Source organism: Talpa occidentalis, unplaced genomic scaffold (genome assembly GCF_014898055.3).
Source record: "Talpa occidentalis isolate TD23 unplaced genomic scaffold, MPIMG_talOcc4v2.1 talOcc4.9, whole genome shotgun sequence".
NCBI lineage: Eukaryota > Metazoa > Chordata > Mammalia > Eulipotyphla > Talpidae > Talpa > Talpa occidentalis.
In genome coordinates, this window is record NW_023605305.1 from 21,419,154 (window position 1) to 21,431,290 (window position 12,137).

The 12,137-nt window shown below is 55.9% G+C and overlaps 1 protein-coding gene across 1 annotated transcript; it reads right to left on the minus strand.

Moving 5' to 3' along the window:
* Nucleotides 1–1,740: 1,740 nt before the first annotated feature.
* LOC119236168 (protein THEMIS2-like) lies at nucleotides 1,741–11,733 on the minus strand. The gene is made up of 4 exons (XM_037499852.1): nucleotides 11,640–11,733; nucleotides 8,993–9,133; nucleotides 6,222–6,632; nucleotides 1,741–2,822 (listed from the first exon to the last, which is right to left on the minus strand). The coding sequence occupies exons 1-4, from the start codon at nucleotides 11,731–11,733 to the stop codon at nucleotides 1,741–1,743; spliced, it is 1,728 nt and encodes a 575-aa protein (XP_037355749.1).
* Between the last annotated feature and the right edge of the window lie 404 nt (nucleotides 11,734–12,137).

Here is a 12,137-nt window from a genome sequence, read left to right on the forward strand (position 1 = left end):
TCTGCTCATCTCATCCTGCGAGTAGCTGATTAAGTCTGGCTCTGTGAGAGTGCATCATGTCAAACTTTGCACAGGGAATCCTAGTTGGACCAGGGTTCGGACCCAGAATTACATCTGTGACTTCTAAAGGTCATTCCACCACGTCATGCTTTGGAGCGCAAACATATTGGAGCCTGATCAGCAGCAGAGGGTCTGAAGTTCAGAGGAGGAAAGTGGCCCATTTATGGGCAAGCCGGGACTGGGCCCAGAGTCACTACTTCAGACAGGGACTGAGGCCTCTTAATTCTTTACAGCCCTGTCACAAGGCCTGCATTTACATTCTTTGACCCATCAGAAAACAACAGCCTACCCCTCCCCTGCAGATAGGAGCCTCCTCTGGAGCTGCTCACCATGCAGCCTTTTCACTGCCTCTGCCTGCCCACATGGTACAAAATACGAGTCTCCCCAAACCCCAAAGCAAAATGTTTGTCAGGTTCTAGAGTGCATTTTATGTAGATCATCCCCTCCTGTTCTCAGCTGAGCACAGTAGTTACATGCTCAGGTCAGAGAGTCTGGCTCAATTTCAGACCCCACTTATTAGCTGTGTGATCTTGAGTAAACCACTTGACTTCTCTGTGCTTGTCTTCTCAGCTAGGAGAAAAGCAGACATGCCCACCACAGACGGTGAAAGCTAATTGGGGGAATGCACAGAGGTAGATGCCTGCCACAGAGCGAGCCCCAGCGGAGCAACTGACCGAACAGCTCTGTGAGTTACTGCTGCTACCCCAGGCTCAGCAGTGCCTAGAGCGATAGAGAGCAGAGTGAACCAACAGGGACACAGCTTAGCCTTTCTGCCTGCGCCTGGTTCCTTCCCTATCCCTGTGATTCACTTTGGTTCAGTTCAGCACCCTCCAGCACTTTCTCTGCCCGCCTTGCAGTGGGGAAGTCCCTACCCCCGGGGACCCTCAGGTAGCCAGAGACTTGAGTACAACTAAGTGAACTAAAAATGATGTGCTCCCCACCCCTTACCCCCAAGCTCCCTACAACATGCAGCACAAATACAGAAGAGAAAGGAGGTCACCGCCCAGAGGAAGACCGCGGAGCCTTGCCCGGGAGAAACGACCTTTCTGACTCGAGAGTCAGGATGTGTAAAGTGCTGAGGCGGGGATCCTGCCGTGCTGAGGGCGTTTCAGGAGTCTGTGGACTGCAGGAGAGTGTGGCCTGCAGAGTGTGTGGTAGAAGATGGGCCTGGGAAGGCGGGACCAAAGTCAGCTTCCAAAAGATCCTGGATGCCACGTTAAGGGTCTACGTTATGCTCTAGTAATGGGGAGCCACTGGGGGTTTTAGAAAATGGGGCCAAGACCCATCAGTGACCAGGGAGGGTCTGGGAGGCCACTCTGGAGAGTAGAAGAGGCTGCCAAAACAGTCTAGGTGAAAAATGGTCACTCTTGAGCTAAGGGGTGTCAGCAGGGATGGCAGAAAGGTGGAGCACTGTGACCTTGGCGTCAGATGCTTGTGCTCTAGTTCTGGCCTCCCAATTGTTAGCAACTCTGGGAGGGTCTCAAGAGCTCATTTCATCAACCACAAAATACGGATCTCATACCACCAACATCAGAATTGTCAAGACCAAATAGGAATAATAGTTACTAAGTGTGCAATGCGATACACCCAAGTTCTGCACAATCATAAGAAGAACGTGTCGCTAGAGAAGGAATGGCAGCCTGTGCAAGGACCCCAGCCACCCCCCCACCCCCCGCCCACTCAGTCACATGGTACCTTGAAGCCTCCCTCCTTGCTGGTCTCTTTCTTCTGTTCCATGAGGCCCTTACTCTTCGGGGGCCTGGGCGGAGGCACCTGGCTCTTGAGGGCAGGTAACTTCCGAAGGCGATAGTAGAAGGCATCGGTCACCTCCTGTACTGTGGCCGTGGGGACAGACCCAGCCAGCTGGCCCGGCAGCTCCTCAGCCTCCACCACGGTCAGGTCCAGCCACTGCGGCGGGATCTCAAAAGACACCCCAGGCTCAGAGTCCAGACTGACCACTAAGAACGGTTCTGTGAGCTTCTCCTCCAGCCGCAGGCCCAGGAAGGAGGGTAGAGGGTCAGCGGGGTAGCTGGCGTCCTTGGTCACCACCTTGACCTCACAAGGCAGTGAGAACTGGGCAGTCAGGTCCGCCAGGCTGTAGCGCCGGCCATCATTCATCTCCTCCACGAAGCAGCCGGAGAAATAGAGCGGCAGCAGAATCCGTTCTTGGTCCTCCACCTCCTCCTCAGACTCGTCCTCCTCATCCTGGTCACTGAGCCGCTGACACACCAAGACGTCTATGTCCCTGCCGTGCGCCCCGTGGGCCTGGCCAGACCCCAACACCTCCAGCCTGTCACCCATAGCCAGGGATGCAAACTCAGGGGTGTCCATCCCCTCGCCCTCACAGTCCTTGGTGGCCACCACCCGGAGCTTCCTGCCTGGCTGGAGAGCACCCAGCAGGTCATAGGCCGTGGGGAAATCACGCGGCCGCCGCCGCATCTTGCCCTGGTAGGCCCCGGAGACCATGAAGTGTCTGGGCACCTTCTTGCCCTTGGTGGAGGCCAGGATCCGCCAGGGTGGTAAGGCCAGCCCGTGGATGCACATTCGCTGGCCTTTCTGCAAGGAGCTCACCCACGGGCTGAGGAAGATGGGGGGCCCTTCAGGGACTTCCAGGATCTCCATAGACAGAGGAAAGGGGCCTCCCTGGGCCAGGATCTCACTCAGCATCAGAGGTTTAATGAAGTGGATGTGCTGAGAGGAAGCGGTGACATCCTCCACATCAACCTCCAGGGTGGAGGGGATCTTGACCAAGGTCCTGCGCACTGTGGAGCAGGGAGGTCAGCTTGGGAGGGCACCACACACCACTCAGGGAGCACCCCACCTTTGGCAAAGCCACCCTCCTTCCCTTCTCTTTCCTATCAGCATTTTTCTATTGTAGAAGATTCCTTGCCTACGCTTTCCCTTCAACCTCTTTTTTTTTATTTTTATATTCCCCATACAATTGCAACCCCCCCATTCTGACCCCAATCCTTCCCCTCCCGCCCCCACCCCCCCTTCAACTTCTTTTTAAAAAAAGTAGACTAGTAGAATGAACCCTCATGTATCTATCACTCAGCTTCAATATCTTAACTCCTTTCTCTTTTTTTGAAGATTTATTTATGCATACAAGAACTGGGGTACAGACCAGAGGTGCGGGGGTGAGAGGATTCACCAGACAGAGTGGGGAACAGAACAGGCAGATCTACTGAAACACACTGCTGAGGGGAGCAGCTGCTGCGCCTTGTGGGTTAGCTGTGGATTGCTTCATAGTGCTGACGCTTAACCCCTTGCACAATCAGGGAGGCCCCTTAACTCCTTTTTCATTTACCCCTCATCTAGGGACTCCCCCTCCACTGGATTACTTGTCGTCAGAACAGCCACGTCACGCTCTGCCAATTTCTGTGTCTCTAAAACGGTAATTAAAATGGGGAAAAAAACTCAACAGTGCCATCACCACATCTAAATAATGATTTTATTTGATAATCCTTTAGTATCATAAAATATCCAATTAGTTCAACCACTTTTTAAATCAAATCGTCCATTTAAACTGATGGTATCACGCCTCCCTGGTGGCGCAGGGGTTAAAGTCTCAGTGCTATCAAGCTAACCACGCCAGCCACTGTGACATGAGTTTGAAGTTTGATTCCCCCCTGCCAAGGAGGTGACCCACATGGCTCAGCAGACCTCTCCTGTCTCACCCGCTGCTCCCCTCAGCAGTGTATTTCAGTCAGTCTGCCTGTTCTGTTCCCGGTTCTGTCTGGTGAATCCTCTCACCCCTCACCCCTCTGGCCAGGACCCCAGTTCTACGCAAAAATAACTTAAAAAAAAAAAAACTGATGGTGTCTTAGATCAAATTTCAACTGAATTTTGAATATCATAAGCTGCCTTTTCAAATCCTTTCTGAATTTACAAAGATAAAAATGAACCAAGAGGGCCTCCCCTGATGGCGCAGGTGGTTGAGTGCCCGCTGTGAAGCTGTCTGCAGCCTCTGCAGCGCCAGTTCAATCCTGGCCGGCTGGCGAGTGTCCCACATGGCACAGCAGACCTCTCCTGTCGTGCCCACTGCTCCCCTCAGCAGCATATTTCTGTCATCTGCCTGTTCTCCCTGCTCTGTCTCTGGTGAGTCCTCTCACCCTCCCGCGCATCTGGCCTGTACCCCAATTCTTGTATGAATAAATCTTTAAAAAAAAAAATCAAGAAAAACACTAAATGACCTTGGGCAACTAGTTTCGTCCCTGGGCATTGATTTGTAACCTCGTGTATAAACTCAAGAGATGATTGAGGGAGTAGGAAGTGGGGCCTCCCTGGTGGCGCAAGGGGTTAAGCACAGCACTAGGAAGTTACTTGCAGCCTCTGCAGCACGAGTTCAATCCCGGCCTGCCAGGGAGCTACTCACAAGGCACGGCAAATCTATTCAAGACCAGGTAAGGATGGCAAAAGGATTAAGGCGCCAACTTGAACGGGCTCCTATTGGCCAAAGCTGAGACTGAGCATGAATAAAAATAACAAGTTCAGTGGAGCAGGCACTGAAAACACTTCCTCTTGAGTTCATGATGATTAAAAAAAATTCTAAATAATCCCGAGAGGACTCTCGGCAGCTGGGCCTGGCTTCCTCCTGACTTTGCCCTACACTCCTCGCTTTTACTGAGTCATGAAAGCACATCACAGCTGTGAGCATTTTGACTCTATGCTGGGTCCTGTGAGTTCAAGCAAATCTCTGATCCTGGGGGTCGTCTCAGGCCTGACCCAAGAAGAAAAAACAGGTGACAGAGGAGCACTCTGGTGCCAAAATGTAGAAAAGACTACAGGACAAATTGGCCTAGTTCCTTCCACAGATAAATTAAGAGAAAAATAGAGAAGGAAAGGGAACCTGGAATTTAAAAAAAGACTTAAGAGACAAAACGGGCACCACTGGTGGCTCAAGGGGTTAAGACACAACCTATGAAACTATCTGTAGCCACTGCAGCACAAGTTCGATCCCCGGCCAGGGAGCTGCCCACATGGCTCAGCAGACCTCTCCTGTCTCACCCACTGCTCCCCTCAGCAGTGTATTTCGGTCATTCTGCCTGTTCTGTTCCCTACTCTGTCTCTGGTGAATCCTCTCATACCCCGCCCCACACCTCTGGCCTGTACCCTAGTTCTTGTATGCATAAATAGATCTCTTTTTTTTAAAAAAAAAGAGACAAAACAACAGCAATATTGTAGACCTTATACAGATGACGATGCTAATAAACTAAAAAAAATTAAGAGGGAACAGAGGAAATTTGAACACTAAGTAGATGTTACCACTAAGTGGTGCTATGAGGAATTATTATTAATTTCTTGGTGTGATGATGGGATTGTGGTTTGTTAAAAAGTCATTTTTAAAAGAGACATATTGGAATATTTACCAAAAAATTATATACCTGGGTTTGCTTTGAAATCATCAGGTCGGATGGGGTGGGGAGAGTGGGGATGGGAGATGTGAAACAGCATCTGTTGTAAGTTGCAGCAGCTGAAAGGATTCACCAGAGACAGAGTGGGGAGCAGAACAGGCAGACTGACTGAAATACTCCGCTGAGGGGAGCAGCGGGCGAGACAGGAGAGGTCTGCTGCACCATGGGGTCAACTCCCTCGCTGGGGATCGAACTTGTGCTGCAGTGGCTGCAGATAGCTTCATAATGCTGAGACTTTAACCCCTGCACAATCAGGGAGGCCCACTCCTAGATTCTAAAGCATGCAACACACAACTTACCTAAGTTTGCCTTTGAAGTTTGCTTTTATGTGCTTATCTCCAAATAAAAAGCTGGAGCTTGCACAGAAGCAACTAACCTTGAACTGAGTCTTAGGTTGGCTGGAGTGGGACAGCACAAATGCAAGGGGCTGCCCAGAGGTATGGAGTCCTCCAACAGAAACCCAACACTCCAGTTATCTAAAAAGGCCTCTTCACACTTGTCTGGATGGACAGCCCTGTAACCAGCCAATAAACTTCACCATTTATTTGCCCTTAGCCCACTATATCTACCTATTTCATACCTATGGATTTAGTCCCACCGGCAGGGTGGGCATTGTATATACCCGGGAAGCCCCCAGAGTGTCAGACTATTGGGGACCAGAGGTTTCTCATTAGAGCGGCTCCCCAGTTTCCTCTTTTCCTCGGCTACCCGCCACACCCACCACACCCACCGGCGCAGGCAACTCACTGTGCATGATGGCGTGGATCTCATATTGGGGCGTCAGGGTCACGGAGCGCCAGGGGAGGACTGGGCAGGTGAGAAGGCGGTTACTCAGGGCCGGGTCCTGCAGGGCCTCGAGCAGAGTCCGAGGGGTGCCAGGATCCCATTTCCAGAACGGCCCCCTCTGGGACAGGGGCAGGTGCACCACGACCCAGGGTGTCTGCGTGGTCAGCACACAGCGGGCATAGCAGACCCCGGATTGCATTTCTATGGCATCGAGCGTGAGCGGCTGGTCCCCAGGCACCACCCTGGCCTCTGTGGTGATGCTGCGAGTTGACATGAAGTCAATGGGCAGCTGCATGGAGCTCTTGGTGGTGGCAGAAACCAGCTCCTCCAGGGTTTCGTAGCTGTGAGGGCCGGCAATGGGGGTGAAGAGGCCTGTGGGGTACAGCAGAGGGTGTCAGAGTGGGGCAGGCCTCTGCTGGGCCCAGGGTGGCACGTTCCAGGCCCCAGTCCAGCCACAGAAAGCCCCACCGGCACCCCCAGGACAGGTGCCAAGGGAGGCCAGCATCGGGGCAGCAAGATGCAGCGCTGAGGGCCTGGAGGCAGCCAGTGACCGCATGGGGCAGACGGGGAGGGGCAGGGACGAGGACGATTCTTCTCAGGCAGGCAGGGACGCGGAGACGCTGGCCAGGGACAGGACAGAGCACAGGACTGCTGGGCTCCCATCTGCTCACCCCCGCCTGCCGCTGTCTTGGCCTCCAGATGCCCGTTCACCACTCCAATCCCTCTCACCCCACACCTAGCACCCCGTGCTGGGCCAGGGCCATTGTCTGTCTCTCCCAGATGGAAACTCGGGAGCTTCTGACCAAGTGGCCGCCCCCTGAGCCTCTACATCCCGTCCTCCAATCCTGGCTGCTCAACTACTCTCCCCCCAAGCAGTCTTCCCCAGCCCAGGACTGGCCTAAAATACCCCCCCACACACACACCCCCAAACATAACTTGCCTTCTGACATCTCCCTGCCCCAACAGGCTACACAAATCTGATCAAGGAAGGAGCACACGGGGCCTCCCCGGTGGCGCAGCGGTTGAGCGCTGGGTTGCGAAGCTGCCCGCAGCCTCTGCAGCGCCGGTTCCATCCCCGGCTGCTCCCCGGCCACCCGAGGAGGGTCCCACATGCAGACCTCTCCTGCCGCCCGCTGCTCCCCTCAGCAGTGTACTTCGGTCCTTCTGCCTGCTCTGCTCCCCGCTCTGGCTCTGGTGAATTCTCTCACCCTCCCGCGCTTCTGACTGTGCCCAGTGCATGTATAAATAAATAAATAAATAAATCTTTAAAAAAAATGAAAAAAAGGAAGGAGCACACAATGTGGACAAGGGACATTCCACCAAAGTACTGGTCTGGACACTTCAAAAATGGCAGCGTGAAGACAAAGAAAGGCTGAGGAACTTTTCCAGCCTGAAGGAGACAGAAGAAATGGGGCAACCGTGTGATCTGGGATCCAACCCCGGCTCAAGGGGGAAGGCGCCACGCACGTCATTTTGAAATCCGGACAGATGTGGGTTGGGCAGGCGTCGTGCGTCAGCATGACATTTCCTGAATTTGATCACTGAGTTCTGGTTTCACAGATGAATGTTCGTGTTTTTAGGGGGCGACACCAAAATATTAGGAGTCGTATTGAAATGTCAAAGGGTATCACATCTGCAATTCTCAAATGATTCGGGGAAAAAACTATATTATATCCCTATATACACGCAGGTCATAATCCGTGTTCTTGCGTGTGTGCGGGGAGGGCAGGTGGAGCACACGGGTCAAAAATCGGTGAGTTTGGATAAAAGGTGTATCACAGTTCTAGCAAGTCTTCCTTTAAAAATGATTTCAAAAGAGAAACAAAATCCTTAAAATACAAAATAAAACACACCACTTCCATATGTAAAGCCCCCACTGGCTCCTGCATGCCCTCCAAGGGAAGACCAGAGCGTGTCTGCCCCCACACCCGCGCCAGTGGGCCGGCTCCTGCTCTCCTGGCCCAGCTGGGCCGTCCCGGGGAATCTTCCCTCGGGGGAGGCCCTCGCCCGGCGCTGCCAGTGCCCCGTCTCTTAATCCTCACATCAACGCTGATCACCACTTTCTGAGGAGGAAGCTGAGGCTTGGGGAGGTCATGGGAACTTGCCAAGGCCTAGTAGCTGGCAAAGCTGAGGCACCCAGTCAAGCCATTGGCTTCAGCATTTGGGCGCGGCTACGTGCCTCCTGCAACAACTGAGAAATAACTGCTGAATCTGCACCTGCTACTCCTGCCAGCTCAGATCCTTCCTCCAGTTCAGGTGCCACCTCCTCCAGGAAGTCTGCACAGACCCCTGCAGCAGGCTACACCCGCCCCATCCTAAACTTGCGCCTGTTCCTGCTGTTGCCCTCGTCCAAATGCCATCCTGGACGTTCCTGCCGGAGAAGCCCGCAGTTGCTTCACCCTCAGCGGCCAAAGTAGCACCTGGCACACCATGGAGTTTCAGTAACAGTTTGGTGAGTGAACACGAGTGCAAACACAAAGACAGACACTAGACAAAGACCTGGAACAAAGTTCCAGCCTAGAGGCACACATGATCAGAGAGCTGGATGGGGGGTGGGGTGGGCGCAGTGGTGCCAGCCTTGGGGCATCTCAGACCAGCTGAGAACTGCCTGGCCCAGAGGCTCGGTCAGGTGGTGGTAAGAGGGCATGTGCCAAGCCAGAGGGTAGAGTGCGCTGGGCCCGCGAGCTGATGGCTGTGGATGTGCCTGGAGACAGAGGACACAGAGGCCTTACCCTGGAAGTTGAGGGCGAGCTCTATGGTCTGACCCGTCCCTGGGTTCTTGCAGACCACATTCTTGACGCAAATCTGGGTGACCTTGATCAGGTCCCCCGTGGAGAGGCAGCACTCATTCCCAGAGATCTCGTAGATGGAGCCTATGGGACACAGACTCAGTTTCCCCATTCAGCAAGGGCCAAGCACCAGGTGCCTGTGCTCTACGCCCCAGCGAGCTCTGCTCTGCCAGACCTCACGGTGTTCCTGCTGCCAGCAGCGCCCTCCCTGGCTCCCTGCCTAGCAGCGCCCGGGGACAGCAGAATCCCTGCCTTTGGAGCCTGCTGGTCTCCTCTGGGGCCTCTTCTTCGGCCTCCTTCACTTCTGCGTCCAGAGCTGAGCTCTCGGCAGGGCCGATCCTGATACGTATGAGCGTCGCTGCGGCTGGCACGGGTGGGGCTCTAAGCACATGTTGAAGTCATGGAGTGAACAGAGGTACCGCCTGGCTGCAAGGTTAGGCCCAGAGTCAGCAGCCCCCCTGAGTCACAGAGCCACCACTTCAGGGTGCGGCCAGCAGGCAGGGTTCTGAACCCCTCCCTAGGGCACTGGGGCCCAACTTTCTTTGAAGCAAGGGTTTAATGTGCTTAAAAGCAGCAGCACCTGGAATCCAAAGGGTGCTGGACAAAACCTCTCATGGGGGGCGGGCAGGGGGGGCGCACGAGCGCTCCCCACTGCCAAGGAGGGGCAGGAAAGAGCAGGCAGGTGAGACTGAGGCCAGCTGAGCCCAACCCTCCCTGCAGGCCCCAGACGGGCGCTCACCACAGCCCCCAGGACCTGGTGACTCCCCGAGTAGCCGGTTCCTTATCCCCAGGGAGATGGGCTCCGGCCCCCAGGCGCACAGTCTGTCTCCAGGCTCAGGGCCCCGGGCCTGGGTGGTGAGAACAGCTACACGGCTGGGCGGCCGCCGTGTTCCCAGCGCAGCGCTCAGCTCCGCGGACCAGCCGCCGCCCTGGAGGCCCACGACCGTCCTTGGAGTAAAGGGCTATTTCTCTCTCCTGCATGGCCCCAAGACGCCTGAGACTGCGTGGGTGGCCCGAGATGATCAGACAATAGGAGGCAGAGTGGGGGCTCCAGCGCAGGGGGGTGGCATGCAAAGCTGCAGATGCCAGCCATGCAGCGAACCGCAGCCACCTGCCCCGCAGCGACACCCCCTGCCTCCTCCACACTCACCCCCATCTCCACAGGCTCTTCTCTTGCCCTAACTTCCCACGGGCCCCACCGCCCCATCAGGCAGAATGAGGAAGCGCAGGTTATTAGGAGGGGTTCTGGGAGGATGGAGCCTCTCGGGCTGGGGGATGCAAATAGACCACAGGGCCTGCAGGAGAAAGTGGCTTTTCAACCCAGATGGGTCAGATTTCCAAGCAGACCCAGTGAGCCCCGCTATGGTGGTTCCCCTGGGTCTTACCCTTGGGCCCCCCTTGGGGCCTCGAACACTTTACTGGAAGCTCTGGTGGCAAGACAAGACAGGAATAGCATGGGGAGGGCTATGCTAGCATGGGCACTGGCTGGCCTCTGAGGAGTAGCCATCCACCCCACCCCACCCCACCCCACCCCTCCCCTGCCCTGTTTCCTCTTGCCCCATTCTGCTCAGAGTTCCTCTAGCCCTCAGGGCAGCGCTGGGCTTCCCATCTGCTGAGCAGCCATCCTCTCTTCCACCACCTGTCAATCGCCTGCTCTCGGGGGATAATGACCGCGCCCCTGCTGGGTTCCCATCCCTGTGATCCAGGGGGACAGTGGCCAGTGGGAAAATGTGTCTCCTGCAAGGAGTGGGGAGAGCCAGGATGGCTTCCTGAGGGAAGACCAATTAGAGCCAGGGCCTCTCCGCGCTGTGAAGCTGTCCGCAGCCTCTGCAGCGCGGGTTCGATCCCGGCCAGCCGGTGAGAATCCCACATGGTGCACAGACCTCTCCTGACTGGACCGCTGCTCCCCTCAGCAGTGTGTTTCGTCAGTCTGCCTGTTCTGCTCCCCGCTCTGTCTCTGGTGACTCCTCTCACCCCCCGCACCTCTGACCTGTACCCCGGTTTTGTACACTTTAGGAAATAAATCTTAAAAAAAAACACAATTGGAGCTGAGAATGGGAGAGCTGGTCGGGTCAAGTAGCGTCCATCGCCAAGTACAGGGTTAAGGGAGGGTTGGGGGGCTGAAGGAAGGCGGAGCAGATGGGCGCCAAGGGGTCAGTGGGTGGGGGGGCCTCGAGGCAAGGCCGCGGAGGGGGAAGGCTGATCTGGTTCTTTTATTTTTCTTTTTAATTTTTTGTAATCTGGTTCTTAAAGTTCTAGCAACAGCTGCGTGTCCTGCGCGCCCTAATGCCGCGTGCCCGCGCACAGACACGCGCGGGTGCACCCCAGCCTGGCTCTGCTGCACCCACCTTCTGTGCCCGAGCTCACTGATTTCCATCACCACCCTGCGGGGCAATTGGCGACCCCCCATTCCACGGAAGCAAAAGCCGAAGCCCAAAAAAGTTCAGCGTAATCCCCAAATAATAGCTTGCACAGGGCCACGGGGAGTTGGAACCCGGGAAGCAGTTTCCTGAGCTTTTAATGCAGGGACAGCTCCCCCACCCCACACCCAAGGCCCCGACCCCCAGGGGGATCTCGACTCGACACTCACCCTGGAAGTAGACCCCGGAGCAGACCCGCAGCACGCGCGGGAGGGAGGCGGGGTTCAGCGCGCGCGCGAAATCCTGCAGCGACATGGGCTCCATGGTGCGCGCGGCCCGCGGACCCCGGAATGGCCCGGACCCCGCCAGCCCGGCCGCAGCCCGCCCCGCCCCGCCCCCGCGGGGCGCGGTCCGGGTGAGCCCCGCCTGCCGGGGGGTGCGCGGCCGCCCCGGCTCGCGGGTCGGTGGCTCCCGGCTCCCCTCGGTTTTCGCATTTCTAAAACCTGGTGCAACCCCCGCTTGGCACACGGCTTAGGGGATCTGGATCAGGAGCTGACAAAGTCGGGGGGCTCTAAATACGTAAAAGCTGGTGCCCGCGCCCCCAGCCGTCGGTGATGTCCCCTGCGGGGGAGGGTGATGATGGAGGGGAACTCGTTGACCGGTACCCCAGCCCACCCCCCACTCCTGCCAGCACACCTCGAGAGGTTCTGGGTCTCCTAGGAGAGACC